Source organism: Podarcis filfolensis (genome assembly GCF_964270895.1).
Source record: "Podarcis filfolensis genome assembly, chromosome: 6".
In the NCBI taxonomy this organism is placed as follows: Eukaryota; Metazoa; Chordata; class Lepidosauria; order Squamata; family Lacertidae; genus Podarcis; species Podarcis filfolensis.
The window spans coordinates 19,584,629-19,611,273 of NC_139609.1; the positions used below are offsets into that span (position 1 = coordinate 19,584,629).

Here is a 26,645-nt window from a genome sequence, read left to right on the forward strand (position 1 = left end):
TTGTAGATATTAGGTGTGTGTGTGTGTGCAGAGATCTTCTGATCTGCTTTGTGGCCCCTGGATCAGGCAGACCCATTCTGTGATTCTCTGGGGGGTGATCCCCACCACTCTGTCCCACATCCAGTCCTGTATCAAGGAGGTGGGGGGTTAATCTTGAATCCTAATTAAACAGATGGGATGGAGGGGAGAGCAGTGGGGTTAGATCTTGCAGGGTGCTGCTTGCTTGTGAGTTCCTTCCCTGCATTGAAGCCCTTAGCGAAGATAGCAGCACCCTGGGAATCATTTTTAATGTTCTGAGGATGACATTTATTTTGAGGTGAGTATTTTTAGATCATTTTTTAAATTATGACTTTGCTGGGGGAGTGCTTTGAAGAGTTGATTACAAGCCAACAACCCTCTTTTTTCTAAGTATTCCCCTAACACACAGGCTGCGGGAAAATTTCTCCATTGATTTATAGGGGTTCACCAGTGATTAGAGCCATTTTCTGATTGGGAGGTAAATACCGTATTTTTTGCTCTATATGACTCACTTTTTCCCTTCTAAAAAGGGGAAATGTGTGTGTGTCTTATGCAGCGAATGCAGGCTGCGCAGCTATCCCAGAAGCCAGAACAGCAAGAGGGATTGCTGCTTTCACTGCACAGAGATCCCTCTTGCTGTTCTGGCTTCTGAGATTCAGATTTTTTTTTCTTGTTTTCCTCCTCCAAAAACTAGGTGCGTCTTGTGGTCTGGTGCGTCTTATAGAGCGAAAAATACGGTAGATCAGCTCATTTTTGAGAGAAATGGAAATCAAGGAGTGCTTGCGCCCATCTCTGCCTTCTTGGCTCTGAAGCAGTGTCTCTTCTCATATGTTCCTCCATGTGCCTTGAGGTCTATTCCAAAGAAGGCCTATTCAATATTCTTTTTATTTGTGCAAAGAAAAGCAGTCTAGGAATGTTGGGGTGGACTTTTGTGCACACCCCTCACCCCACTTCCAGTTTAACTTTCCACGTGTTCAAGCAAATGCCTGAACTGTAATGTTATGTATTGTTGAAAGCTGGCTATTATCTGTATTGATGGTTTTATCTTGTTCCATTCCATGTAATTTCTAATCCTTTAAAAATGTTTTTTTAATTAAAAATACAGATAATGTTTCAAAGAATACCAGTTATATATGGAATGACTTAAAGCCCTACAAAAATTATAGTGTCTATGTTTGGGCATACACCAAAACACAGAATGATGCAGTACTGGAAGGGCAGCGAACTAGCAAGACAATTCCCACTAAAGCAGCAAGTAAGTTGTGTTCTCAAATATTGTGCTAACGCTATGACTAAAAGTCCGTCCCCCCTATTTAAAAACTTGCTACATACAATCTTCTACTGTATGCATTGCAGACTACATATGGGCAGCTGCATCTAAATTTATCTATGTGGAAATCATTCATTTTCAACATTTAATGCATGAAGATTTATAGGAATGATTGGAATAATTTCCTGTGAAATAAATTGTTATTTCCCCACCCCCTTGGTTATAACCAAGCATCATCTGACTTATCAGAATGGCTCAAAGTTATTGATGATCAGAGGTCTATAACCTACACGTTCGTTCTCCATTACATTTGGTGGTTGTGATGGAACCAAAGGAGGGTGCGCTAAGTACTTGAGGTCATATTTTGTCCCAGACTATAGGAAAGCATTTATACTAATTTGTCTGTCATCAGCTATGTTGGAAGGAATACTTGTGCCATGTAAAGGGGGGTGTTTGGGGTGACTTTTGGAGGAATGTTGAAAATAAGTTCATTAAAAACAAAGGAGCAAGCAAAAACAAAAAGGCATGTATGACTTGACAGGAAAAAGATGTTTTTTAAATTTTTCCTGAGTGGACTAGAGCAGTTTGTTGTCATGAGGCGATAATGAAATGCCTCTAAGAGTGCAAATATTCTGGTTGGAAAAATGGTCAGGCTAGTCCTTTGCTTACTAATAAAAGCTTCCTCTAACTCTAAGATGGGTGGTGCTGTGGGTTAAATCACAGAGCCTAAGACTTGCTGATCAGAAGGTCGGCGGTTCGAATCCCCGCAACGGGGTGAGCTCCCATTGCTCGGTCCCTGCTCCTGCCAACCTAGCAGTTCGAAAGCACGTCAAAGTGCAAGTAGATAAATAGGTACCGCTCCGGCGGGAAGGTAAACGGCGTTTCCGTGCGCTGCTCTGGTTCGCCAGAAGCGGCTTAGTCATGCTGGCCACATGACCCGGAAGCTGTACGCTGGCTCCCTCGGCCAATAAAGCGAGATGAGCGTCGCAACCCCAGAGTCGTCCGCGACTGGACCTAATGGTCAGGGGTCCCTTTACCTAATTCTAAGACATTTATTTCATACAATTCATATATCGCTTGATTGAAAGAAGAAGAAAACCCTCAAAAGCAGTTTATAGAAAAACTAAACAATAGAAACAGTTAGAAACTGCTATTTAAAACATTCAAATAATTAAAATCAGGAATAAGCGAAAAACAGATCGAAACACATTTAAGCATTCTACATATCTGGGTAGGCTTGTCTGAACAAAAATGTTTTTATCAAGCATTGAGAAAAGAACCTTTGCCTGATGTCCCTAGGCAGGGTGCTCCAAAATGTCGGTGCAGCCACACGAAAAGATGGATCAACTACAGATACAGAAAGAGTGTTAAGTTGACTGTTTTTAGTGTGTTACACTTCTGAGTCTTCTACTGTTTTACATTGTGCTTTGTCTGCTGTTTTACTGAACTTATGCAAGCCACTCTAGAAGCACAGCATATTGAAGGGCAGAATATAGATCTTTGAAACAAATGGATAAGTCATATCTGTGGCAAGAGGTGAGCTTTCCTGCCCTCTCGCTACTTCACTGGCTGCCACTTGTGGCAGGAAAACTCTGAGTGCAATGACTTCTTGGCTAGCAATTCAAAGCCTACAACATTTCTAGGGGAGTGAAGGAGAAGATCTTTTGTTATGGTGTTAATCCTTGAAATCTTTGATTCATTAAAAGCAGTTTGTCCCCAAAAGCCTATTGGACCAATAAATAGTTCACCTGCCAGTGGAAGGACAAGGCCTTTGGTGCTTTGCCTGCTGATGGCATTTGTTGAATCCCACTGTATAATTTGTTGTTTTAGTGTATTGTTCATTGCTTTGGACATCAAAAGCAGTACATAAATGAATGGCATTATTATTATTATTATTATGATTATTATGATTATTATTATTATGCCTCAACTATTTGTCTTTCAAACAGAACCAACAGGTGTGAGAAATCTCAAAGCGGACTTATCAAATGAAGCAAACAATGCTGTTAAGATCAAATGCTCAAAGCCAGAACAAATAAACGGCCCCAAAGAAGAATATATCTTGTACTTGGAGGATGAGAATAAAACGAAGAAAGATTGTTCTTTTGAAGTTAAAGACCTGGCTTATCTGACAACATACACGTTTAAGGTAAACTGCTTAATTCTGATGTTTACATTGAGGTATAGGTAGATGCATTTAATTCATTACCTCACTGGGTAATGGTGTTTTCCCTTGTGGAACACAGCAGGGTAGAAGCTGCAGACAAAACTAGAATTAGTCGGCTCTTCCTGCCACTGGCTTTGGGGCCACCTAGTGCTGGGCTCCCTGTCTTCTGCCCTACCAGTCCCAATGGGCAATAGCCATTTGTGTAAAAGTAGCTCTTTTGATTATTGCATCTTCAGTTTAGATGGGAAACCATTTAGGATATTGTTTGTCTTCGGTGATACATTTTTGACATGTCAAAATAGTATCCGCTGTTCTTTCTGTTTATTAGGTTGGTTTTAGCAACGGGAATTATACCTCGGAAGCCTTGGCCTCTAATCCAGTAACAACCAGATGTAAGCTAAAGTTTCAACCACTCCTATCAATTTACTGATTAATTTACATGTTAAAACACATGTAAGGTTTAGAAAGCGAGTAATGGAACAAACTTTTGCTAGCATTTCTTAAACTTTTTCAACATAGCTTCTCTCTCCCTTTGTTCTTTCGAATTTTGCAGATAATTCTCAAGCCCTGATTATATTTTTGGCATTCCTCATTATTGTGACCTCTGTGGCTTTGCTCCTTGTTTTGTATAAAATCTACACTCTTAACAAAAAACGATCATCGTAAGTAACCCCTCTTCCTTTCTTCTCTTAAGTATATGAAATAAAATGAGAAGACTTATCGATATAATGTAGGGTGGCATGAGATTTCTTTCTCCTTTATTTACCTACTGCATTGCTCCAAGGAGTTCAAGGAAGTGTACGTGGTTTAGCTCTTTCCCATCTTGCAACAACCCTACGAGAATCCTACTCCAACCATCTAACCCCTGCTTCACAGTGGCTTCCTTTGGCCATGGTCTGTTGGTTGCATATTTCTCCGGTGATATCTATAGGGAACCACATATCAGGAAGTGTAAAGTAAGGTAGAGAAAAGTGAAGATTTCTCATGGGGTGGTTGGACAGGAAGCTACATCAAGCCACACAGGGCCTCCCATGGAAAGAAAATAAAGTCCCTACCAGAGAAGAATGGCAGATTAAATTGATGGATTATGCTGAAATGGCAAAAATGACCAGAAGAATCAGAAATCAGAAAGACCAACATTTTAATAAGGAATGGGGAAAATTTATAATTTATCTTAAAAACCACTGTAAACAGCTAAAATCATTAGTAGGATTGGAATAACACTTGTAGTTTAATGGTGACTTTGGGACATAATGGAGATGTAAAAGTTTTGGATTATTATAAAAGATGCGGGAGGAAATGACTAGCAGTAGGACCCATGAAGGGGAGGGGAGGGAGCCCAGGAGATTCTTTGGAATCTTGTCTTTATGTTGGATATTGGATTGTAAAACTTTAATTTGAAAAACCAAATAAATAAATGTATATATAAAAAAAGACACACATGCCCCCCAATCTGCGCAATCACTGCAGCTTACCAGAAACGAGAGTGGTGGGGAGGTCAAATGCACTGCTGAAACCAGTTGGGCACCACCAGTGCATCTGCAGGGACGACCTCCCTGCCACCTCACTCCTCTCCGTCTCTATAAACTACAGTGGCACTGCTGCTCAGAGGCCAGGTGAACCCTTTGCCTCTTCCTGCTGGCCACTCCTGATTCCTTCTCTTGCTAAAGTATCCTCCATGGGAGTTGGGTTATAGTCACATAGGAAAGAGTTATATTGTTATTCCTTGACCAGCACCGCTTTTATGACTTTTACTAATACTGGAGTGACATAGGACCAAACCAGACACGAGCCTGCGGATCTCACTCATAAACTTTGCTGGATGTACCTTAGAATTTGGTTGCAGAATGCTTTGTTAACATGGAGCATTGCTCTTAAGCTTCATAACTGTTTATGTTTCTTACAGGGTTCCAGATACACCTATACCTCTTATCATAGGTTGGTATTCTCCTGCTTTGGGCAAGTGCAAGCATTTAATTGATATTTTTGTCTAGCTCACCATAAAGCCTTTGTAGCAGTACTGAACCCCGAAGCATGCTTCTTGGGAGTCGTAATGTAGAAACTTTCCTCATGGACCTTTGTAGGCATTATAACTATTGAGGTAACAGGATTTATTACCTTTCGGTTAACCCTTCAGTACACAGAGTATGTGGGATAACCAGCCTCATATAACCAACATGATTCAGTCTACTTAATGGATGAAGGGGTTAATGCCATAGAGTAAGCTGTCTTGCCTGGCTTAGCCTATGTCACTTCCCTTCACCTTTGGAGGAAGGTAAACAAGCCTATTGTTCACCTGAGAAGCTCAATATGTGAAAATGCAAAACCCTGTTCTAGTCTAAACTGAGTTGCATCCAAACTTCCAACAGTAACATCAGGGAATTCTTGTGACCTGACAAATCTTCCAGACCTAACTCTGTAATGCTGTTAAATGTATATACTTTAAGGATGGGGAACCCATGGTCTCCAGATGTTTGATTCCAGTCCCCATCTGCCTCAGCCAGCATGGCCAATAGTCAGGAATTATGGGAGTTGTAATCCAACATATTTCTATGCCTGCTTTAAGAGAATGTAATACTCTTAAATAATGTGAATTATTTGGTAGTGCTTTGCCGAATGTCATTTCATTGCACTCAGGCTGTATAACTTGATTACAAACCTATAACGAAACTAAAGGAACCTAAGCATGTGTTTAAATATGGATTGCCTTTGTGTGATATGTATTAAAAGAAACAAATGCCATGACATATATGTTTTTCTACGTGTTTTCAAGAAGATGAGAGACATCTGCTGAACATTGACCCAATTCCTGCAGAGTTGTTGTGGGAAACATATAAGAGGAAGATAGCAGATGAAGGAAGACTTTTCCTGGATGAATTTCAGGTTGGTGCCCCATTAAAAGACATTAGCCAAGTGTAAATCAGAAATATGAGTAATGCTGGTGGCTGGCTTGCTTTTGTTATGGGGTAAGAAGTTCCCAAGTTCCCTGAAGGGAAGGTTGCGGGTGGGGGAGACAGAGAGAGGGGTGCAGAGCACAGCTGCGTAGCCCAGAAGGCTAGAATTGCGTTATAAGAGATGAGTCTTACTGAATCCTTTGGCGGTTAGTCCTCAGTAAGTGGGAGTTGGCTTGCAGCCCTGAATGTGGATCAACTGGATTAAGGAGTGCAGTTGAAATGAATTATGATGTGAATAGTTTTAAAGAGCTAAATATGCCTAACTGTGGTGGCAGTGGTTTCACGTAATTCTTTATGCTGAGGTTGTTGTTGTCCATTTGCAGAGCATTCCCAGAGTTTTCAGTAAATTCACGATAAAAGATGCACGCAAGTCTTACAACCAGAACAAAAACCGTTACGTTGACATTCTCCCTTGTAAGTACATATTGCAAATTGGGTTCTTATCCTCCCTGCCCCAATTTATATCAAACTGAAGATAACCTTTGATAACGTCTTAACCTTTGTTTATGACTGTTTGTATGAAAAGATGACTACAACCGTGTGGAGCTTTCTTCAGTACTCGGGGACCCAGGATCTGACTACATAAATGCAAGCCATATTGACGTGAGTGACCACCATTAGCAAAATTCCTAATGTCAGATTGAAAACGTTATTTGTAATTATTCCTAAGAATGTGCAGATATTAGTTTGCCTGGGCATAATAACAAATTACTTTATTTTGTAGGGCTTCACAGAACCAAGAAAATACATTGCTGCCCAAGGTTGGTATTACTTCTTCTTCTTCTTCTTCTTCTTCTTCTTCTTCTTCTTCTTCTTCTTCTTCATTGAATTTATATACCACAGAGCCTAGGGCTTGCTGATCACAAGGTCAGTGGTTCGAATCCCCGCGACGGGGTGAGTTCCTGTTGCTCGGTCCCAGCTCCTGCCAACCTAGCAGTTCGAAAGCACATCAGAGTGCAAGTAGATAAATAAGTACCGCTCCAGCGGGAAGGTAAGCGGCGTTTCCAGGCGCTGCTCTGGTTCGCCAGAAGCAGCTTAGTTATGCTGGCTACATGACCTGGAAGCTGTACACCGGCTCCCTCGGCCAATAAAGCGAGATGAGCGCCGCAACCCCAGAGTCGGCCACCACTGGACCTAATGGTCAGGGGTCCCTTTACCGCCCTATACCCAGAGGTCCCAGGGCGGTTCACAGAATAAAATCAAAATACCACAAAATACATATTCAAAATAAGAACAACAACCCAATAACCTCCCCCCAAAACACACATTTTCTTTTTCCTTCCCTTCCCACCTTAAATCATGCAGGAAAGTAGTCTCTCTCTCTTTCTCCACGCTCATACATATGAGGGGCTGCTGCCCCAGCTTGCGTTGCTAACCAGCCCCACCTTCCACCCTTTCCAACCCTATCCCCTCCCTTTACCCATGTTTCCCTTAGCCTCATAACTCCAACAACCTCCCTATATTCTAACATCTCCTTTATTCCTCCCATATCCACACAGCCCCTTCAATCCCCTATACAGTGGTGCCCCGCAAGACGAATGCCTCGCTAAACGAAAAACCCGCAAGACGAAAGGGTTTTCCGATTTTAAGCGGCTTCGCAAGACGAATTTCCCTATGGGCTTGCTTCGCAAGACGAAAGCCCATAGGGAAATCTCGCTGGGCAGACATCCGCAGCTTGGGGAGCCCTGCAGGAGTTCCCCGCAGGGCTCTCCAAGCTGCGGATAGCAGTCTACTGCCCCTATCCGCAGCTTGCGGATAGCAGCCTGCTACCCCTATCCACAGCTTGGAGAGCCCTGCAGGGAAGTCCTGCAGGGCTCCCCAAGCTGCGAATGTCTGCCCCGCGCTAGGGGCGCCGGGCAGCAGGCTGCTATCCGCAGCCTAGGCAGCCCTGCGGGAACTCTTCTGAAGGCTGGCGGCGGGAGAAGGGCTTTTCTTCCCACCGCCAGCCTTCAGAAGGCTGTTCTGAAGGCTGGCGGTGGGGAGAAAAGTCCTTCTCCCCCCGCCAGCCTTCAGAAGAGGTCCGGGGACAGACTGTCCCTGGACCTGGTCTGAAGGCGGTCTCCATAGGAACACATTAATTGATTTTCAATGCATTCCTATGGGAAACCGTGCTTCGCAAGACAAAAAACTTGCAAGAAGAAAAAACTTGCGGAACGAATTAATTTCGTCTTGCGAGGCACCACTGTATTTTCACAGCTCCTTTAAACTCCAGTCTCATCTGTCTGCCACCTCAATCTCACCTACCTGCCACCCCCCCTTGCAAATCTCCATCACCTCACAGCTTGCTTGCCCAATTCTTCCCCATCTCCTCACAGCTCACCCCAATCCCAAGAGGACGCAGCTACTGCCAGTCACAGAGGAGGGAGGAATGAAGAGGAGACAGTCTCTTCTCTGTCCTGCCCTGACAGAAAGAAGTGTGGATTGTGAAATGCACACTTCCTTCTGCCGATAGCAGCAGTGAAGGGGAGAAAGACTTTCCCCTCCATGGTGGTAGCGACAGTAGAGAGTACTTGAAGGCCTGTGTCCCCAGCTGTGTCCTCCCCTTTCTCCCAGACTACCCACCCATTCATTCACCTGATCAGCTGGGCCACTCACTTGCCCTGTTCCCAGACCTCCTTCACCCTATTGTGCATGGATTTGGCCTGACCTAGCCAAAGTTAATTGCTTTTAAGTTTCCTTGATTTCTGTGGGTTTAACTCTCTTTAAAAGTGCTTCTATCTTTGGCTGGGTCATGCCTATGGCAATCACGCCAACTGCTTAAATATTTCTGCCCAGGTCCCAAGGAGGAGACAACGGATGATTTCTGGAGAATGATCTGGGAGCAGAAGGCAACCATCGTCGTCATGGTGACTCGCTGCGAGGAAGGAAACAGGGTGAGGGAAAGAGGCGCACTCTCCTGTTGTGGCTACTGTAAAAATATGCATGACTCTGCTTACTTTATTCTTACATCAATCCAGTTAATTATGGGAAACCTCTTTGGCCACAAAATACCCGAGAGGATGTACAAAAGCTCTGTTGTGGCTCTGTGGTGGGTCATAACTTCTGCTAATGAATCTGTGAGCCAACCCAAATTCTTCTGGGGAGACACGGGTAATCTGGATGCAAGAAATGGCTACTGACTTGATCAGCAGCATGCACTGACTTGTCCAGCCTCCGCTGCCAGTGTATGGCTACTTCCATTTCTTACGGTTTGTCTTGGCCAAGTTTTCCCAAGAAGCGCGTGCTTGCCATTTGCTGGAATGGGGGGTGGGGGAAAACTGTTTCTCCTCATGCTGTGCACAGGGACTCCTGAAAAGCATCAGGCAAGCCATTGTGGAAAATGAGAAGATGGACCAGAAGAACATTTGGGCTGACCCAACAGTGTTCTCCTCTGTCTCTCTTTTAAAAAAAGCAACACAAAAAACAAAACCGTTTCTGCGGGGGATGCATTCCAGGTCAAAGCTCATGTTGACAGAGCATGCATAAGTCCACCCCACCCCATTATACCTCAGCGGCACCCCTGTTCCACTCCATCCCTTCCTCTTCTGGGTCAAAAATGACCCATGGCTTCAACTGGAAATGCCTAAAATGGACACCGCCTGTACGTGTGGTGTAGTGGTTAAGAGCAGTAGTCTCGTAATCTGGGGAACCGGGTTCGCGTCTCCGCTCCTCCACATGCAGCTGCTGGGTGACCTTGGGCCAGGCACACTTTTCCGAGGTCTCTCAGCCCCACACACCTCACAGAGTGTTTGTTGTGGAGGAGGAAGGGAAAGGAGAATGTTAGCCGCTTTGAGACTCCTTCGGGTAGTGATAAAGCAGGATATGAAATCCAAACTCTTCTACTCTTCTACGTAATTTTGTTTGTATGCTGCCTTTTCAAATGATGCTCAAGGTGGCTTATAACATGAAAGCCATACCTAACTACGGCGTACCAAAAGTTGTCGTAAACAATAAATAAAACAATTTTTTTTAAAAATATAAAACCAAACTGAACAATTTCCAAAAGATCTAAAAGAAAAATACAAAAAACCAACAGCAACAATACTCCAGCCCTAAAGTCTGCCCAGCAAACCTCAGCTTTTGTAGCTGGAGTCAGTCAGGCCCTCCCCTCCAAGGTGAGGCGGAAAAATTCCTTCAGGGAAAGGAGCAGGTCTTCCAGGACTCGCAGCCAAGATTACATCTGACTGTAAAATTGTTTACATTTGTATCTCACCTTATATCCAAGGAGCTCAGTAACATTCATGGTTCTCCCCTTCCTCATTTTTTTCTCCTAACAACCCTGTGAGGTTGGCCTGGGCCGAGAGTTGATTCCTGAAGTAACCCAGTGAAGTAACCCAGGATTTGAACCCTGGTCTCCCAGGCCCTAATTTGGCACTCTTAACTACTATACCACACATTGGAGCCATTCCTACTCAGTCTTACAGAAGAAAGGGTTGAATTGCAGTACCAGCTGGTTTATTTTATGCCGTTTTTAGTTTGATAATTTGAGTTTTAACGGCTGGATCTTGGTTACTTTTATGTCTGCTTTTTTATTTGTAAGCCATTTCGAGCAACTCCAATGTGGAGGAGAAAATCAGTGTATACAATTTTTTAAAGTAAACGAATAAATGCAAACCTATGTTAGGGCTGTTTACAGTTGATGGTCCTTGCGTTTCTGCAGGTCAAATGTGCCAAATACTGGCCATCCATGGAAGAGGAGACTGCCTCTTACGGAGACATCGTTGTGAAGATAAACGAATGTAAAGTGTGCCCCGACTACAACATTCAGAAGCTGCACATCACAAACGTAAGGACAGCAAGACTTGCAGAGCTTTGCATAATCTTGCCTTTGCAATCATACTTGCAAAAGCTGTGTAAAAGAGGTAAATAAGTAAAGCAAATAGTGGTTTTCCAAGGACCACCAAGCAGGTAGCACACAGCAACAGGAGAGGGGAAGCGCTGAGGCGGCAGGGAGGTTGGCATGGTGCGAACATGCCACCTGGAGGAACAGACTGGCTCTGCTGGTGCATTTGTACCGTGCCAACCTCACCACCACCTTGCCCTCCCCTTCCTAGTGGGACCCTAGTGGTCCCAGGCCCTAAGGAAGTTAGATTAGCTTCAACCAGAGCCAGGGCCTTTTCAACTCTGGCTCCGGCCTGGTGGAACGCTCTGCCTCATGAGACCAGGGCCCTGCAGGATCTGATTTCTTTCTGCAGGGCCTGTAAGACAGAGTTGTCCCGCCCCGACCTGGCCACAGTGATCCATGCGACGGTCACCTACAGGCTTGACTACTGTAATTCGCTCTACGCGGGGCTGCCCTTGAAGCTGTCCCAGAAACTCCAGCGGGTGCAAATGCTGCAGCGAGGCTCCTCATGGGGTCTCTGCCATGGGTGCATATTCACCCAGTGCTTTTCAAACTGCACTGGCTCCCGGTAGAGTACAGGATCAGATTTAAGGTGCTGCTTTTGACCTTTAAAGCCCTTCACGGCCTAGGACCCTCGTACCTACGGGACCGCCTCTCCCGGTATGCCCCCCGGAGAGCCTCAAGGTCCATAAATAGCAACACCCTAGTGGTCCCGGGCCCTAAGGAAGTTAGATTAGCTTCAACCAGAGCCAGGGCCTTTTCAACTCTGGCTCTGGCCTGGTGGAACGCTCTGCCTCATGAGACCAGGGCCCTGCAGGATCTGATTTCTTTCCGCAGGGCCTGTAAGACAGAGTTGTTCCGCCTAGTCTTTGGCTTGGAGCCAATTTGATTCCCTCCCCCTCTTTCTTTTTCCTCTTTCCTTTCTCCTCCTGTGATGAGGCTGCATTTTAATATTTTAATGTTTTGATATTTTAATTGTTGTATTTTAATCTTGTTTTTAACTTGTTTTTATTATTGCTTGTTAGCCACCCTGAGCCCAGCCTTGGCTGGGGAGGGCGGGGTATAAATAAAAATTATTATTATTATTATTCCGATAACCCACAGTGATGCCAGTGACAAGAGGTAAGGCAAGTACAGCAAACCATGACGGGTGGAATGTGTCTCACTTCCCGCTCTCTTAAGCACTACACTTCGCCTGCTCTTCTACTAAGCAGATATTTGGTTTGGAGGAACATGGCTCGTGCTGCTGTATAAATATGCCACTGGAGGAATCCTCTCATGAGGCTTAATCATAACATGCGTCGCTCAAACAGACCAGTGTAGAAGGCCATCCATGTTCTCCCTCCATTTCTGGCTAAGCCCAAAGAAGCCAGAGAGCTTTGTTCACCACTTGGAAGGTGGGCAGTCCCAGTCTTTCTTTGTTCTTTATATTTGCAATTGAAATGACAGTGGTGAATGTTTACATGCACTCCTTTTCACCCAGAGAAGAGAAAAGACCACAGGAAGAGATGTGACCCATATCCAGTTCACCAGCTGGCCAGACCATGGAGTCCCCGATAATCCCCATCTCCTTCTCAAGCTCCGACGCAGAGTTAACGCTTTCAGCAACTTTTTTAGTGGTCCAGTTGTGGTCCATTGCAGGTAAGAATTAGCTCATCCTCTCTGCTTAACTGAGGCTGGGTCTATAGGTGCAGTAGAATATGAAGTGATAGAATTCTAGACTGTGCTACCTGTATTCAGATGACAACAACAACAACAACAACCTTATTTATACCCCACCCATCTGGCTGGGTTTCCCCAGCCACTCTGGGCGGCTCCCAACAGAATATTAAAAACACGATAAAACATCAAACATTAAAAACTTCCCTAAACAGGGCTGCCTTCAGATGTCTTCTAAAAGTCAGATAGTTGTTTATTTCCTTGACATCTGATGGGAGGGCGTTCCACAGGGCGGCCGCCACTACTGAGAAGGCCCTCTGCCTGGTTCCCTGTCACCTCACTTCTCGCAGTGAGGGAACCACCAGAAGGCCCTCAGAGCTGGACCTCAGTGTCTGGCCTGGGACACTTTGGGATAATATTTCTGAATGCTCCTCAAACTCCCTGTAAGTAAAGCAGAAACATACACATCAGAGAGAAGGATGCTTTAACGCATTCTCCCTGGTATGCTAGTTAACTGTATGCAGGGAACTTTTTTCATATACATAGGAGAGTATTCAAAAATGTGATTCTTACTCTGAAACGATGCAAGTCACTTCTGGAATTTTACAGCCTCATTTCCATGCAGTTCTCTTCGCTATCTGAAGTTACAAAGAAAACTGAATCAGAGAACATTATCACGTGTGTACACTTCTGCGAGTACTGCTATCTAAAGAAACGCATACACACAGAGACACAGATTTTGCCCTGACCCTCACAATTCTTACTGCTGTTAACTGTACCTACAGAAATGCACATCTGATCTTGGTCAGTGTTTGCTTATTTTCCTCAAATAGCTTTTAAAAGCGAACGTATTTCCCTTAAGGCGCATATCTTACAGCAAAATCCAACACAAGTATGCTGGGAAGAAAGCCCCATTTATGTTCAGTGGCCCTAACTCCCACGTAAGTGTGTACAGGATTGTAGCCACAGTTATCTGCAATGTATTGTTTTCTCTCCTCCTTGTCAGTGCTGGTGTTGGGCGCACTGGAACCTATATTGCAATTGATGCGATGCTGGAGGGGCTAGAGGCTGAAGGAAGAATGGATGTCTATGGCTACATTGTCAAGTTGCGGCGGCAGAGGTGTCTTATGGTGCAGGTGGAGGTATGCTGTCAGAGCTTTGTTTGTTGACCATATATATATATATATGACTCATTATGGTAACCTTGGAATAGCCTACAGGTGATACCAAGACAAAGGATCCACTGTTTCTTGTATGTGATTACTAGAGCCTGTTGATGATCCATCCAGTAGGAAGATTGATTCACTCAGAAAATATTTTGGTAGGGTAAAAAAAGGGGGGGGGGTATGGATTCACACAGGTGCTGGCATCTCCTTCCCCATATATTGTGGGCCTCTTTTTTAAAAAGTTATTTTTCTTAAAGCTTGAAAAACAAAGCAAAAACAATATACAGAAATGAACATCAAATGTCAAGCATTTTTAACATAAAAACTAAAAGAAAGTAAAGAAAGAAAAGAAAAAGACTTCCGTTTCTTCTTCTATCAGCCTTAAAAATGTATGCAAAACTCTTGCTCCAGAATAACATCAATCTTCTATTTCCCACAAACCAACCTCTTTTCAGTCTTCAAACCTAGATATCACAAGCTCATTGTCCTTTTGGTGCAAAAAATTCCATAAGGGGTTTCAATCATTAATAAATGTCAACTATGATTTTTTTATATAATTAAGCGTGGCAACTTTGCCATCTCAGCCAAATCCATTAATTTCAATAACCATTCTTCCATAGGAGGTAATAATAAATCCTTTCATACTTGTGCATATGACAATCTTGCCTCTTGATTGGAGCAAGTGGTCCATTGCAGTCCCATCCCTTCTCAGTTATTCCAGCAGGAGTGCATCTCTCTGCTTTCTGGATTTCATGTGATTAGAATCTAGTAAGCAGCACCCTGCTTTCCATTGGTTGGTGGACAACTCAACATAGCTGACAACTTTCCCTTTTTTTTGCGGGAAATTCACTTATTCCATTGCCGTTTCCCACTGCTTCCCGCTGCTATCCTGGATTGTTAGATATCCTGTAGACTGTCCCCGGGACAGGTGAGGTTGCTGATCCCTTATTTTTGAGGCTGCTGATTCCTTATTTTCAAATCTGAAAGTTGACAGCTATGACAACTCAAGCAATATATTTGCTCACTGGTAGGTACTTTAAAGAGCTCACTTGAGTGGTCCGTTCATCTGTATGGCATGACCACACAAGATGGCAATTCCCCAAGTGCTACAGAAACAAATGTGGAAGGATGTCTTCAAAGTAGGGATGGAGAGGACATTTTCTCTTCCTGAGACAATAGGCTCTTCTTTGAAATTTGCACTTCTCCCAATTCCCCCATCACCAAATTATGTATATAGTGTGCCTATATTAGTAAAGATAACAGCAGGGAAAATAGCTTGCAAATGTCACCTACAGCCCTGCCCTTTCCTAGATTAAAGGGGTGCGTGCATATTGTTTTTGTTTGTCATTTTGGTATGTATTTTTGTGTGTTGTTTAAATTGTAAACCGCCCTGTGATCTTTGGATGAAGGGTGGTATAGAAATCTAAATAATAATAATAACAATAATAATAATTAGGAGAAATTCACAGTAAGCTGGTACAGAAATGTGAACTGAATTTAAGAATAGAGGAATGAGGAAGACTACCCCAAAGTATACACTTGGCCCTTATGGAAAGTGCACCCTTATCTAGAGCAAGTCATCCTAGCCTACAGAGGCATCAACTCAAAGAGCCTCTGTCTTGTCAGGATTCAGTCTCTATTTGCTCTGTATACTGCTGTAGTCATGGAATTGTATCTACATTTCTTTTAACTGCAATTTTTCCATCCTGCAATTGGCATAATCTGGAATCCTGGGGAACATTAGTCACAGTACATCTTGATCCATCAAGCTTTGGTTGAATACATCCAGTTTGGTGAAACAGAGGTCAATATCCCAGAACTACACAACTGCCTCAATTACCTGAAGAAGCGAGATCCTGCCAGTGACCCATCTCCACTGGAAGCTGAATTCCAGGTAAATTGCTCTCAGTAAAAGTTACTGTATTTTTCGCTCTATAGGACGCACTTTTCCCCCTCCAAAAGTGAAGGGGAAATGTGTGTGCGCAGAGAACTTCCGCTGCGCTCCGGAGGCTTCAGGCAGCTATCCGCAAGCCTTCAGAGCGCAGCAGGAGTTCCCACCATGCTCTGAAGGCTTGCGGATGACCACCTGAAGCCTGAAGCCCCCGGAGCGTTCACAGTGGGCGTTCGCGCTGCGCTCCGGGGGTTTCAGGCTTCAGGCGGTCATCCGCAAGCCTTCGGAGCACAGCAGGAGTTCCCACCGGGGTCGGTGCACACTGATCACTCTTGCTCTCCAGGCTTCGCTTTGCTGGAGAGGCGCTGCACAGTTTTCCCTCTCTGCGCAGCGCCCCTTCAGTGAAGTGGGAGGAGAAATGGAAGGGGCTCTGTTTCTCCTGCCGCTTCGCTGAAGGGGCGCTGAGCAGAGAGGGGGAGAATAATTTTTTTTCCTGTTCTCCCCCTCCTATGATCCGATGCGTCCTATGGTCCGGTGCGTCCTATAGAGCAAAAAATACGGTAGTTGGATACAACCCTCTGCCTCTCAACAGCTTATTGTGGGCCCATTTCATTTTGTTCCTCTTAGACTGAAGTTGGGAAGATGATTGCGGAGCAAAACTATGTAGCGTAAAGAGAGAAGAACGCTGAGTGATTATTTAGCATTTCTACTTAATAATCTCTTCTATATTTAATTTCTTTAGCGACTGCCTTCATACAGGAATTGGCAGACACAGAGAGCAGCTAACACAGATGAAAATAAAAGTAAAAATCGGAGTTCCACAGTCCTTCCATGTGAGTATTTGAGGAGGCAGAAATAACTGTAGATTTCACACACTTGGTTTCTGTGACAGAGGGTTGACATTAACTCCTTGGAAACTATCTAAATGGCATCCTTTGTTCTGGCTTTCTTGCCCTGCAGATGACTATAACAGAGTTCTGTTCAAGTGTGAAGAGGAGGGCAGCCGAGAGAGTGAGCACGATTCCAACGATGAGGATTCAGACGAGGAGAGCGAATGCGAGGAGCCCAACAAATATATCAACGCTTCCTATATAACTGTATGTATGTTTGGATAACATATCCGTCTCATAGATTTTAAGTCACATTGATGTAACTATTGTCCATTGGAATAGCATATTTTGGTGGCGCTGTGGGTTAAACCACAGAGCCTAGCACTTGCCGATCAGAAGGTCGGCGGTTCGAATCCCCGCGACGGGGTGAGCTCCCGTTGCTTGGTCCCTGCTCCTGCCAACCTAGCAGTTCGAAAGCACGTCAAAGTGGAAGTGGAAGTAGATAAATAGGTGGGAAGGTAAACGGCATTTCCGTGCGCTGCTCTGGTTCGCCAGAAGCGGCTTAGTCATGCTGGCCACATGACCCAGAAGCCCTCGGCCAATAAAGCGAGATGAGCGCCGCAACCCCAGAGTCGTCCGCGACTGGACCTAATGGTCAGGGGTCCCTTTACCCTTTACCTTTAAAGTCATTTTAAACACAGAACCAGTTTTTAAGTAGCAACCAAGAGATGAGGTCTGGGTTTTAGTTTGCATTTTAAATGCCAGTTTTATAGCCAAGGTTCCACTCCAGCTGCACAAAATGATAAGTTATTATCACTTACTTTTTCAAAACTAAACCACAACGTGCCATTAAAAAATAAACAAAACTAATGGCGACTAAATGCCTGACATGCAAATGAAGGTGCAGAACAATATGCAAGTTTTTAAATGTTTTCTACTGATCTCTCCCAACTGAACTACAGATGACTATTCAGCTGTTGCTCTGAATTTGGTTTATATTACACAGAGGAAAATTAAAAGATTGGATTTCCCCCTTAACTTGGTATGAAATCAATCTCTGTGTGGCGTCATGCATCCCACCACCCATTTATCTGCAATAAATTCAGGTCTTTCTCTCTTCCTCTCTTTTTTTAAAGGGTTACTGGCTTCAAAATGCAATGATAGCAACCCAAGGGCCTCTCCCAGAAACCATTGGTGACTTCTGGAACATGGTGTATCAAAGAAAAGTGAAAGTTATCGCTATGCTGACGGAGCTGAAAGATGACACACAGGTTAGTCTTTATGAGTCTGCAATATGGCATGGTGTCTCCTCCTAAGAAATACCAAAACTCATTTTTTTTCTACTACTCTCACCAAAGGCTTTTGCTTGTCTTTTTGGGACAAACAGCAATGGAATACTGATTTGACACTCTCAGCTCTTCTTTCCAAGTGCATCCCCTACATCTTCCAGCTCAATGCTACAGTGCTGGGAACCACTGATTTTTTTTGCTTTTCTTCGTTTTCTAGGAATTCTCTGCACAGTACTGGGGAGACGAAAAGAGGACCTATGATGGTATTGCGGTTGAACTGAAGGATGTCAACCATTGTTCCAGTTATACTGTCCGTACCTTTGATGTAACACACGTGAAGGTAAATACACAAGGACTGGATTTCTTTCCAATTCCCCCTTTTTGTTTCACTTTCAAAAAATTAAGAGAGAAAATGAAAAGGGCTGCCATTCACCTCCACTTTCTCCTGTGCGCCAGGCTGTTGCATTTGTAATATAATTATGCCATTCTGAACCATATTTCTGACTTTGCAATAACAAAATAGGGGCATACCTGAGCCATATTCTCATTCCTTGCACCTGCCAGGCATTTGTCTTGTGATGTGGAAGCTGCTCTCTATGGTGAGATGCCACACCACAGTGGCAATGCCTAAATGCGAAAGCCATCTGGGACACACAAAGCGTGTTCTCCCTCATGGAGAGCACGTGTTGCGGTGGGGTCTGCCAGGCCACCCCTCTGTTGCTAGGCAGGGTTAGAAAGATGGCCTGTGGCAATAATTGGATGGTTGGGTTGCTGGGGTAATTTCTATGTTGCCAATTTGGTCAGAGGGGTCAAAGCTTTTATATTCTGTGCACGCGGCTTTGAGCTTTCTCTTTCGCTGCGTGCCCCGGATCACCCGCCCTAATTTCAGGAGTTTTGCACTGACCTTGCTATGCCTGTCATGGGGTCGTCTGCTTTTGGGGCAGGGGCCTGGTAGGTATTTTGTCCATCTGGCTGATTGGCTGGGCCATTTGGTTTTTGCCTACTGCGTAGCAAATCGTCACAACTTGTAAGGTTGCGGTTAGGCATTGGTTATCAATTGGTTGGAGGAGGGGTTAGGATTGGCTGGGCCTGCCCCTCCAAGGTTGCTGCGGAAAGATAATTCCATTAAAGGAATCCAGGGGCTTGCCGTGCTTTCGTCCGAATCCGTGGAATGGGGCTAGGGCCAGCAAGCCCCGGGGAGCATACGGGGAGAGGTGAGGGCCTGTGGCTCAGCTCCATTTCTCCCCAACATTGTTTCCCCTTACTGGCTTTCGCTGGAATCCAGAAGTCAGTTCTGTCCCCAGGCGGGGGGACAGATAATCTTAATCAATGCCTAAGCAACCACTCACATTTATGTATTTTAATAAAGTTGTGGCCAAAATTATGCAAAAAACCTTAAACAAAATTCTGTGTGAGTTGTGAGTTATTTGGGGGGGGGGTTTGGGGACCTCGTCATGCAAAGGATGTGGCTGTTGAGGTCCTGCCTGTGCAGCTTCCTCTAGGTATCTGGTTGGCCACTGTGGGAACAGGAAGCTGGACTTGATGGGTCCTTGGCCTGATCCCATTCAGCTATGATTATTTTATGTCCTGATGCTCCATTGGTTCCACATGGAATGGAGGCAGATCAAGTTAGAAAGAGAGTTTTCAAAGTGGTAGTCAACATTTTCAGACATTCTTTTAACAGCTGTCTACAATGTGGGACCTATTCTTCAACTTAATTATGTGAAACAGTATAAAGCAATAGAAGAAATAGAATGACGGTACTCTAGACTATCAGAAGTGACCCCGCCTTCTCACTGACCTTAGATTTCTGGAGAAAGAGTCTCTCTACTTCCATGTTACCCATATACAGACAGCAATAACAACTTTAAAGCATAGCTAATTACTTTTCAGAAGCCATTTGCCACCCCCCCCCCCAGGTAGAATTCCCAAAGATGCTTTCTTTTTTCTTTTAGAAAAGAGAGAGGTTTGGTAGAGCTTTCTTCAGATATTTCCCACCGTTTTTCTTTATGCCCCAGAATGACACTATGTCTGGGACATTGTGTAAGAAGCAAAATGGGAACTAGGCTTTCTGCTGGCATTAGCAGCAAAAAATAAGATAAAAAGGGGATGTGTGAGAAATAAGCTTTGCAAGGACCACTGCTAATGGTGAACTCCATACCCAACAAGTGCTTGGAGAATGTCTCCTCTCTATAGAGAAATTCTTTGAAATGTTCCCGACATTTTCTCTGGCCACAAATAGGATTCGGAGCCATGTCATCTGTGCATAGCTCTACCTTAAGATAAGGAACAGCAGGGCAATTTTTTAAAATGTAATAAACCTGGCCATGCAACTATGAAATTAAAAATCACCCCTTTAGATGGCAGTTCCCCGGAATCTAACTATAACCATAGGTTTTGGGTGATCTATGAAATCTTTTGAGGCCTCTTGCTTATCAGTCTTCTTAAGGAGAGAAAGCCACTTCCGACGTAGAAAGGAGGTGGGGTTGCGGGCTTCAGCCTCCCACCATGCGTGCGGGGACTGGCTCTCAGCCTCCATGCGATTGAGGGAATCCCAGATTGCGTCATCCCCTGGCCAGCCAATCGGCTGGCCTGGGGGGCGTGGCCTGCTCCATTTAATGCAGGGGTGACCTGGGATCTCCCTCTTTGCCGCTCCCAGCTACTCCAGTTTCCCACCCTCCCGCCGTTTAAGGTTTTTTCATCTTTGACCTTGCTATGGACCTCGGTTGGTCGCCGTTAAGGAGCCTGGTAGGAATTTTTCCACTTGGCAAATTGGCACCAGCCACTTGGTTTTTTCGCCTACCTTGTAGCAAATCGTCATAACTTCCTTGGTATTGACGGTTAGGCATTGGTATTGTTATGTAGAGGGAAGGGGGGAGGAAGTGCCATCACCTCCCCCGCATACTGAAGGGTAGTCCGATAAAGGATCCCGGGGGGCGTGGCCCTGTCCTAAGCTTATGGAGGTGAGGGCCTAAGGCACGCCCCTGAGCGGTGACCCCAGGGGAGTTCCTAGTTGATGTGCATCAGCAGGACTCCCCCTACTGGTGGTTAACCCTTCCCAGACTTGAAGCGAACAGGCTGAAGGCAGATAGTCGGTTAGGACCAATGCCTAAGCCAATCCCGCTCATCACCTGTAACCAATAAAGTTGTGGCCATATTTAGCCCATTAACCTTAAATATCCGTGTCATGTGTCATTATTTCCACCGGGGGGAGGCGGGAACTCGCCACACAATGGTGGATTAGCTCAATATCTCTGGAACAAATCCCCAGGTATCTTTCTGCACAGGAGTGCAATTAATTGCACCACTCCCTCCGGGTTTGTTTTGTCATCTTTTGAAAAACCTCCCCTTTTATCTGTTTCTTGCAGAGGAAAGAAACCCGAAAAGTGTTTCAGTACCAGTACCATAAATGGAAAACCTTTGTTCTACCAGAGAACCCCAAAAGCCTAGTCACCATGATCCAGGACCTTAAACAGAAGCTCCCACCACCAGATGTAATAGCTGAAGCAAATATGCGGAGCAGCAATGTCCCCCTTGTTGTTCACTGCTGGTAGGTGTAAACTTTGGAGATATCGCAACATGCTCTGAGGCTTGATTTCCACTTTTTCCTCTCAATTTCTCTCAACATTCTATATATGGTATAGAATTCGGTTTGATTTGTCTGCAATAAGTCCAGAACTGTCGTCTCTTTGGTTTGGGCTGGGTCACACTGTACATTTTCATACCTTGTGGTCACACCTGGAAGATTATAATTCTATGTGCCCTGCCCCCTGCGTCCCTCGTAAGGTAAGAATAAGCATGGGCAGTGGGTTTATTGTGATGGCATTTACTGGCATGGAGTACCATCGCCTCTTTTTGTTTTTTCTCAAGGCAGCCATTTTGTACTGGCGCCCACGGCACTGTTATCATGATATGAGTACCAGAACCTCATTTTTTTTTTCTTTAAAAGGACTGAGTGCAGATCTTTTAAGGCTGATCTCACTGGTTACATAAGCTAAGATAAGCAGAAATTTCTCAGAATGTATTTTGCTGAGAAAATTCCCGAGATTTTTCTTTCACCCCTCACCCTCCTTACTAGAAAAAGAAGGCCACTTTTAGCTTAGCTCACACAGAAACCTCAGTGAGGGGCTTTTTGACATCCCAAATGTCATTGGAAAATGCCAGAATCTGCTGTGCTGTGTTAGGCTGCAGGTGCAGCCCGTAAGAAGATGCGACAGTAACACTCTTTGTTGGCCACACTAGACAACTGGTTTTCATTTCTCATCTTGAAAATGTGTTTAGGTATTCCATGCTGCAAAATAAAATATATAATTTAACATTATTTCAATAACTGGCTATATCCTTTGATGTTCGTATTTCAGGCTTTGGCCTGAAAAGAATTAATAAAATAAAATGTGATCTCATCAAGGTCACAGTCCTTGATTTACATTACTGTTACATTGAGTTACATTACTGACATTTAACTTTGGCTTGTAATGACTACATGTGGCAAGATGCTACAGCAAGCCTTGAGATTGTGCTTAGTCTATTCCTGCTCTGTATGAAATATCACCATTCCTTGTATTTCCAATATTCTGCCATTGAGTACCATTGCATATGTAGCCAAAAAGCATGGCCTAAGTACAAGAAGATCAATGTTTGCAGAAATATAACTATTTGTTGGGGAGATACCCCAAAACAACCCTAATGACGCCTGAGCAAGCTTTGTGGCCACTAAATGCTGATTGTTGAGATGGAAATGCAGAAAATGGGTGGTTGTGGCGGTCATAGTGTCCGCAATATTTGGCTACAGGTCCCACTTGTATCGTACTATTTCAGATCATCGCTGAACTTTCTGTCATATTGCTTCTGTAGACTAACACTGTTGATTTCCTGGAACATCATTTTGTAGTGATGGTGCCCAGCAAACAGGAGTATTCTGTGCTTTGCTGAATCTCTTGGAAAGTGCAGAGACTGAAGGCGTAATAGATGTTTTCCAAACCGTGAAATCTCTCCGTCGAGCCCGGCCAGCAATGATTTCCTCCTTTGTAAGTGGATCAAACTAAGTTGAGTTGTTATTTGGGAATAATACTACAGATATCACTGCAGTTCAGCAGGTGGATTGAGCTTTTCTTTCTTTCTTACTAACAATAATAATGATAATAATAATAATAATAATAATAATAATAATAATAATAAATAAATAATGTTTTATTTATATCCCGCCCTCCCCAGCCGAAGCCGGGCTCTGAGCGGCTTTCTTCAATCAATTAATTAAAATATTCATATCCTGCTTTTTAAAGTAAAAGATTTAAGGTGGCTAGCAAAACTTGGCTTAAAACAATAAAAATAGAATAATTAAATGTGAGTGCAGTGAAAATGCAGACTGGCTCTGTCGGTTTAAGTAATTAAGTACTGTGTTTTAATGTTGAAACCCCATATTTTTAAATGCTATCGATCAGGCATGTCCAACTCCTAAGAGACTGCGATCTACTGCCACTATAAAAAAACTGGCAGTGATCTCCCTATTGGATTGACCAAAGTCGTTGAGCTTTTTGAGCTTGCCTGCTATAGATCAAACAATGCTAGATTAATGCAGGGAAAGTTGGTAGTGAGAGCCTAGCTGTCTTCCAAAGAGGCGTATCTGCCATTGTTTAAGGAACCCATGATAAGCTTCCTAGGAAATTGGGCGCCCTGTAGTTTCATTTGATAAAACCCACTGTTTTACACCAGCAGAATTTGATGCTAAGAAGCCCAGCAACCACACTTTGCCTGTCTCCCAGCCTTCGTGCCCCTGCTCAGGGAAACCACTTGAGATAAGAAGAACAGTATAGGACACTGTTGTGCCGATAGTCATTCTGCTTTCTCTTTTCCTTCTTTGAATCCCTTCCTTTTTAGGAGGATTATCAGTTTTTGTATGATGCTATTGCCAGCGTGTATCCCGCCCAGAATGGAGAACTGCAAAAAAACCAAGAACACAAAGTGAATATTCCAAATGATGTAAAGGAAGACGAAGGGGCTAACTCTGTTACCATTGATCTCTGCCTTCCAGTGCAGACAAGTGGGAATAATGCGGAAAAGCACGAAGAATCTATAGCAAAGGATGGATCAAGGGAAGCAGAAAGTTCTTTCAATGGACCCACAAACCCAATTTTAACTGAAATAGCCTAAAAGCTTATTCTTCCCTTCAAGGCTTCTGTACATCCCACAGATGGTTCATTCAGCAGCAAATGTTGGGGGAATGTTCTCTCTCACCACACAATCCCAAACTCTTGTTTTCTTTAGAGAAAGGTTTTTTTTAATGAACTCCTGAAAAGATTGTTTCCCCGCAAAGGTACGCAATAGGTCACTTGAAACTTGTAGATAGCTTCAGCATACTGTGAATTGTGCAGGTGCGTTTGTGTGTAGAGTTGACATCTTTAATCGTTTGGTAATATTTGCACTCTTTGGGGTGTGTGGTGTTTTTGTTTTTTTTTAATTGTATAGTATCAAGCTCTTTATTTTCTTTTTTACAAGTTGGTATTTTACATAGCACTGAAAGAGGAAAGGAAATCTTCACTTGTTTGTGTTTGTTTTGACAAAAGAGAAAAATCACTAGCACAGTTTAGATACGTATCACCAATCATATGCAACTACAGATTTAAATGTACAGGCAGATAGCCAAAGCAAAGTGCAACACTTCTAGAATAAAGAGACTCTTAAGACAAGGTTGGGATATGGCAGAAGAAAATGAAGATCAAAGTGTGGGAGGGGTGGGGGGTTAGGTTTAGAAAATTACACTGGGCACCCCTAGGTACTTGTTCTTTGTTGGTGTCTGTCTGTCTTGGGAGACAATGGAGATGAATTCACCTTTGGGGGTGAAGTTAAACTATTGGAAGGGAGAGACATGTAACAGCTGGGGCAGATGAAGGCGTAAATTATATGCTGTTTGGGGAATATGCCCTCCGGTGAGCAGATGGTAGCATTGGTGCATACACAGCACAATGCCCATTGTAGACATTGAGCATTTTCTAATACTGAAGTAACCGTACTGCTGCAAGATCCTATTTTTAAAAGACTTGCATTTCTCCAACCTGCCTCTAGATGTCACTGTGTTCATAGATATCCAACTGACTGTTCCCCTTAGGATGTGCAAAAAGGTTGCTTGTAAGTTATGAACACTGAATGTTTTGCAGTTTGCTAGACGGACATTAGTCAGTTTACTTGGTTTCCACGTGTTATCACACCTGAAATATTACAAACACACACACACACAGACACGAGTTTTCTCTGACTTGAATGAAGCTTTTCTTAAAATAGGTTTTCTTTTTATTCTTGTATATGCTACTCTTTCTGAAATTACGCAAATTTTATATGAAAATAAGTTCTATATGTTTTATTTCTATTTCTGCTTTGAAATAAAAATAATATATCAGATAAAAATAACCCCTCAGAAGTTATTCTGAGGCATAGAAAAGGTTTGGCATCATTGTAATAAACAAGGTGGGTTGGAATTTTATTTTTACAGGTCATCCTAAATTGATGTCTTCTGCAACACAAAATGTATGGTTTTTCAGGGCCAAACTACATAGATGTTACAGGGTTATTAGCATTTATTAGTCACTCAAAGCAACTTACAAGTTGTATTGTGGGCTGTACAATTCGGATTGGGGCTGTGGCACTGAAGAAAGCAAATAGTATGAGTGGCGCTCATCTCGCTTTCAGGCTTTCCAGGTCATGTGGCCAGCATGACTAAACTGCTTCTGGAACAGCAGTACACTGTGACGAAAGCCAGAACTCACGGAAATGCTGTTTACCTTTCCACTGCAGCGGTACCTATTTGTCTACTCGCACTTGCATGCTTTCGAACTTCTTGGTTGGCAGGATCTGGGACAGAGCAACGGGAGCTCACTTGGTTGCAGGGATTCGAACTGCTGATCGGTTTAGACCAAAGCGCCACTTGCATCCCTTGTATCTAAACCTAAATCACTGCAGACACAAGGCTTCATTTTTCCTTCTACAGATGGTGTCCATTACTCCAGCACACTTTTGCTAGTCAGATTGCTAAGATGATGATGCTTCCCTTAATGTTCTTGATATTTGCCATGAGCACAAAGTAAAAAATGAATGTAAGCCTCCAGGTATAAAGGTAAAGGGACCCCTGACAGTTAAGTCCAGTCACGAACGACTCTGGGGTTGCAGCGCTCATCTCACTTTACAGGCTGAGGGAGCCAGCGTTTGTCCACTCTGCAGACAGTTTTTCCAGATCATGTGGCCAGCATGACTAAGCCGCTTCTGGCACAATGGAACACCAACACCAGAGCAGCACACGGAAATGTCGTTTACCTTCCCGCCGGAGTGGTACCTATTAATCTACTTGCACTTTTTGGCGTGCTTTCGAACTGCTAGGTTGGCAGGAGCTGGGACCGAGCAACGGGAGCTCATGAATGTAGGCTTCTGGGCATAGGGTGGTGTATAAGTTGAATAAATAAAGAATAAATAAAATAAAATAAAGCTTAGGAGAAAATTGGTGTCAACTCGGGTTCCCCTACCTGGAAAACATCTTCACTAGCCCTGACCTCCATCCAGTGCTAAGAAGAGGCCTGAGGGCTAAGAAGAAG

The 26,645-nt window shown here is 43.8% G+C and overlaps 1 protein-coding gene across 1 annotated transcript in view; it reads left to right on the top strand.

Annotated features, from left to right (window-relative positions):
• Positions 1–25,538, top strand: part of LOC310765435 (receptor-type tyrosine-protein phosphatase C-like) — an 86,514-nt gene extending 60,976 nt beyond the window's left edge. Inside the window, 21 exon segments of the mRNA XM_083620372.1 lie at positions 1,124–1,273; positions 3,238–3,437; positions 3,784–3,847; positions 4,009–4,117; positions 5,362–5,395; positions 6,228–6,338; positions 6,733–6,823; positions 6,936–7,012; positions 7,134–7,170; positions 9,185–9,282; positions 11,049–11,174; positions 12,715–12,872; positions 13,897–14,032; positions 15,801–15,950; positions 16,690–16,780; positions 16,908–17,044; positions 17,914–18,048; positions 18,284–18,406; positions 21,435–21,616; positions 22,958–23,093; positions 23,944–25,538. Of these exon segments, the coding sequence (XP_083476498.1) occupies positions 1,124–1,273; positions 3,238–3,437; positions 3,784–3,847; positions 4,009–4,117; positions 5,362–5,395; positions 6,228–6,338; positions 6,733–6,823; positions 6,936–7,012; positions 7,134–7,170; positions 9,185–9,282; positions 11,049–11,174; positions 12,715–12,872; positions 13,897–14,032; positions 15,801–15,950; positions 16,690–16,780; positions 16,908–17,044; positions 17,914–18,048; positions 18,284–18,406; positions 21,435–21,616; positions 22,958–23,093; positions 23,944–24,216 (2,618 nt within the window). The 3' untranslated portion in view covers positions 24,217–25,538.
• The last annotated feature ends 1,107 nt before the right edge of the window (positions 25,539–26,645 follow it).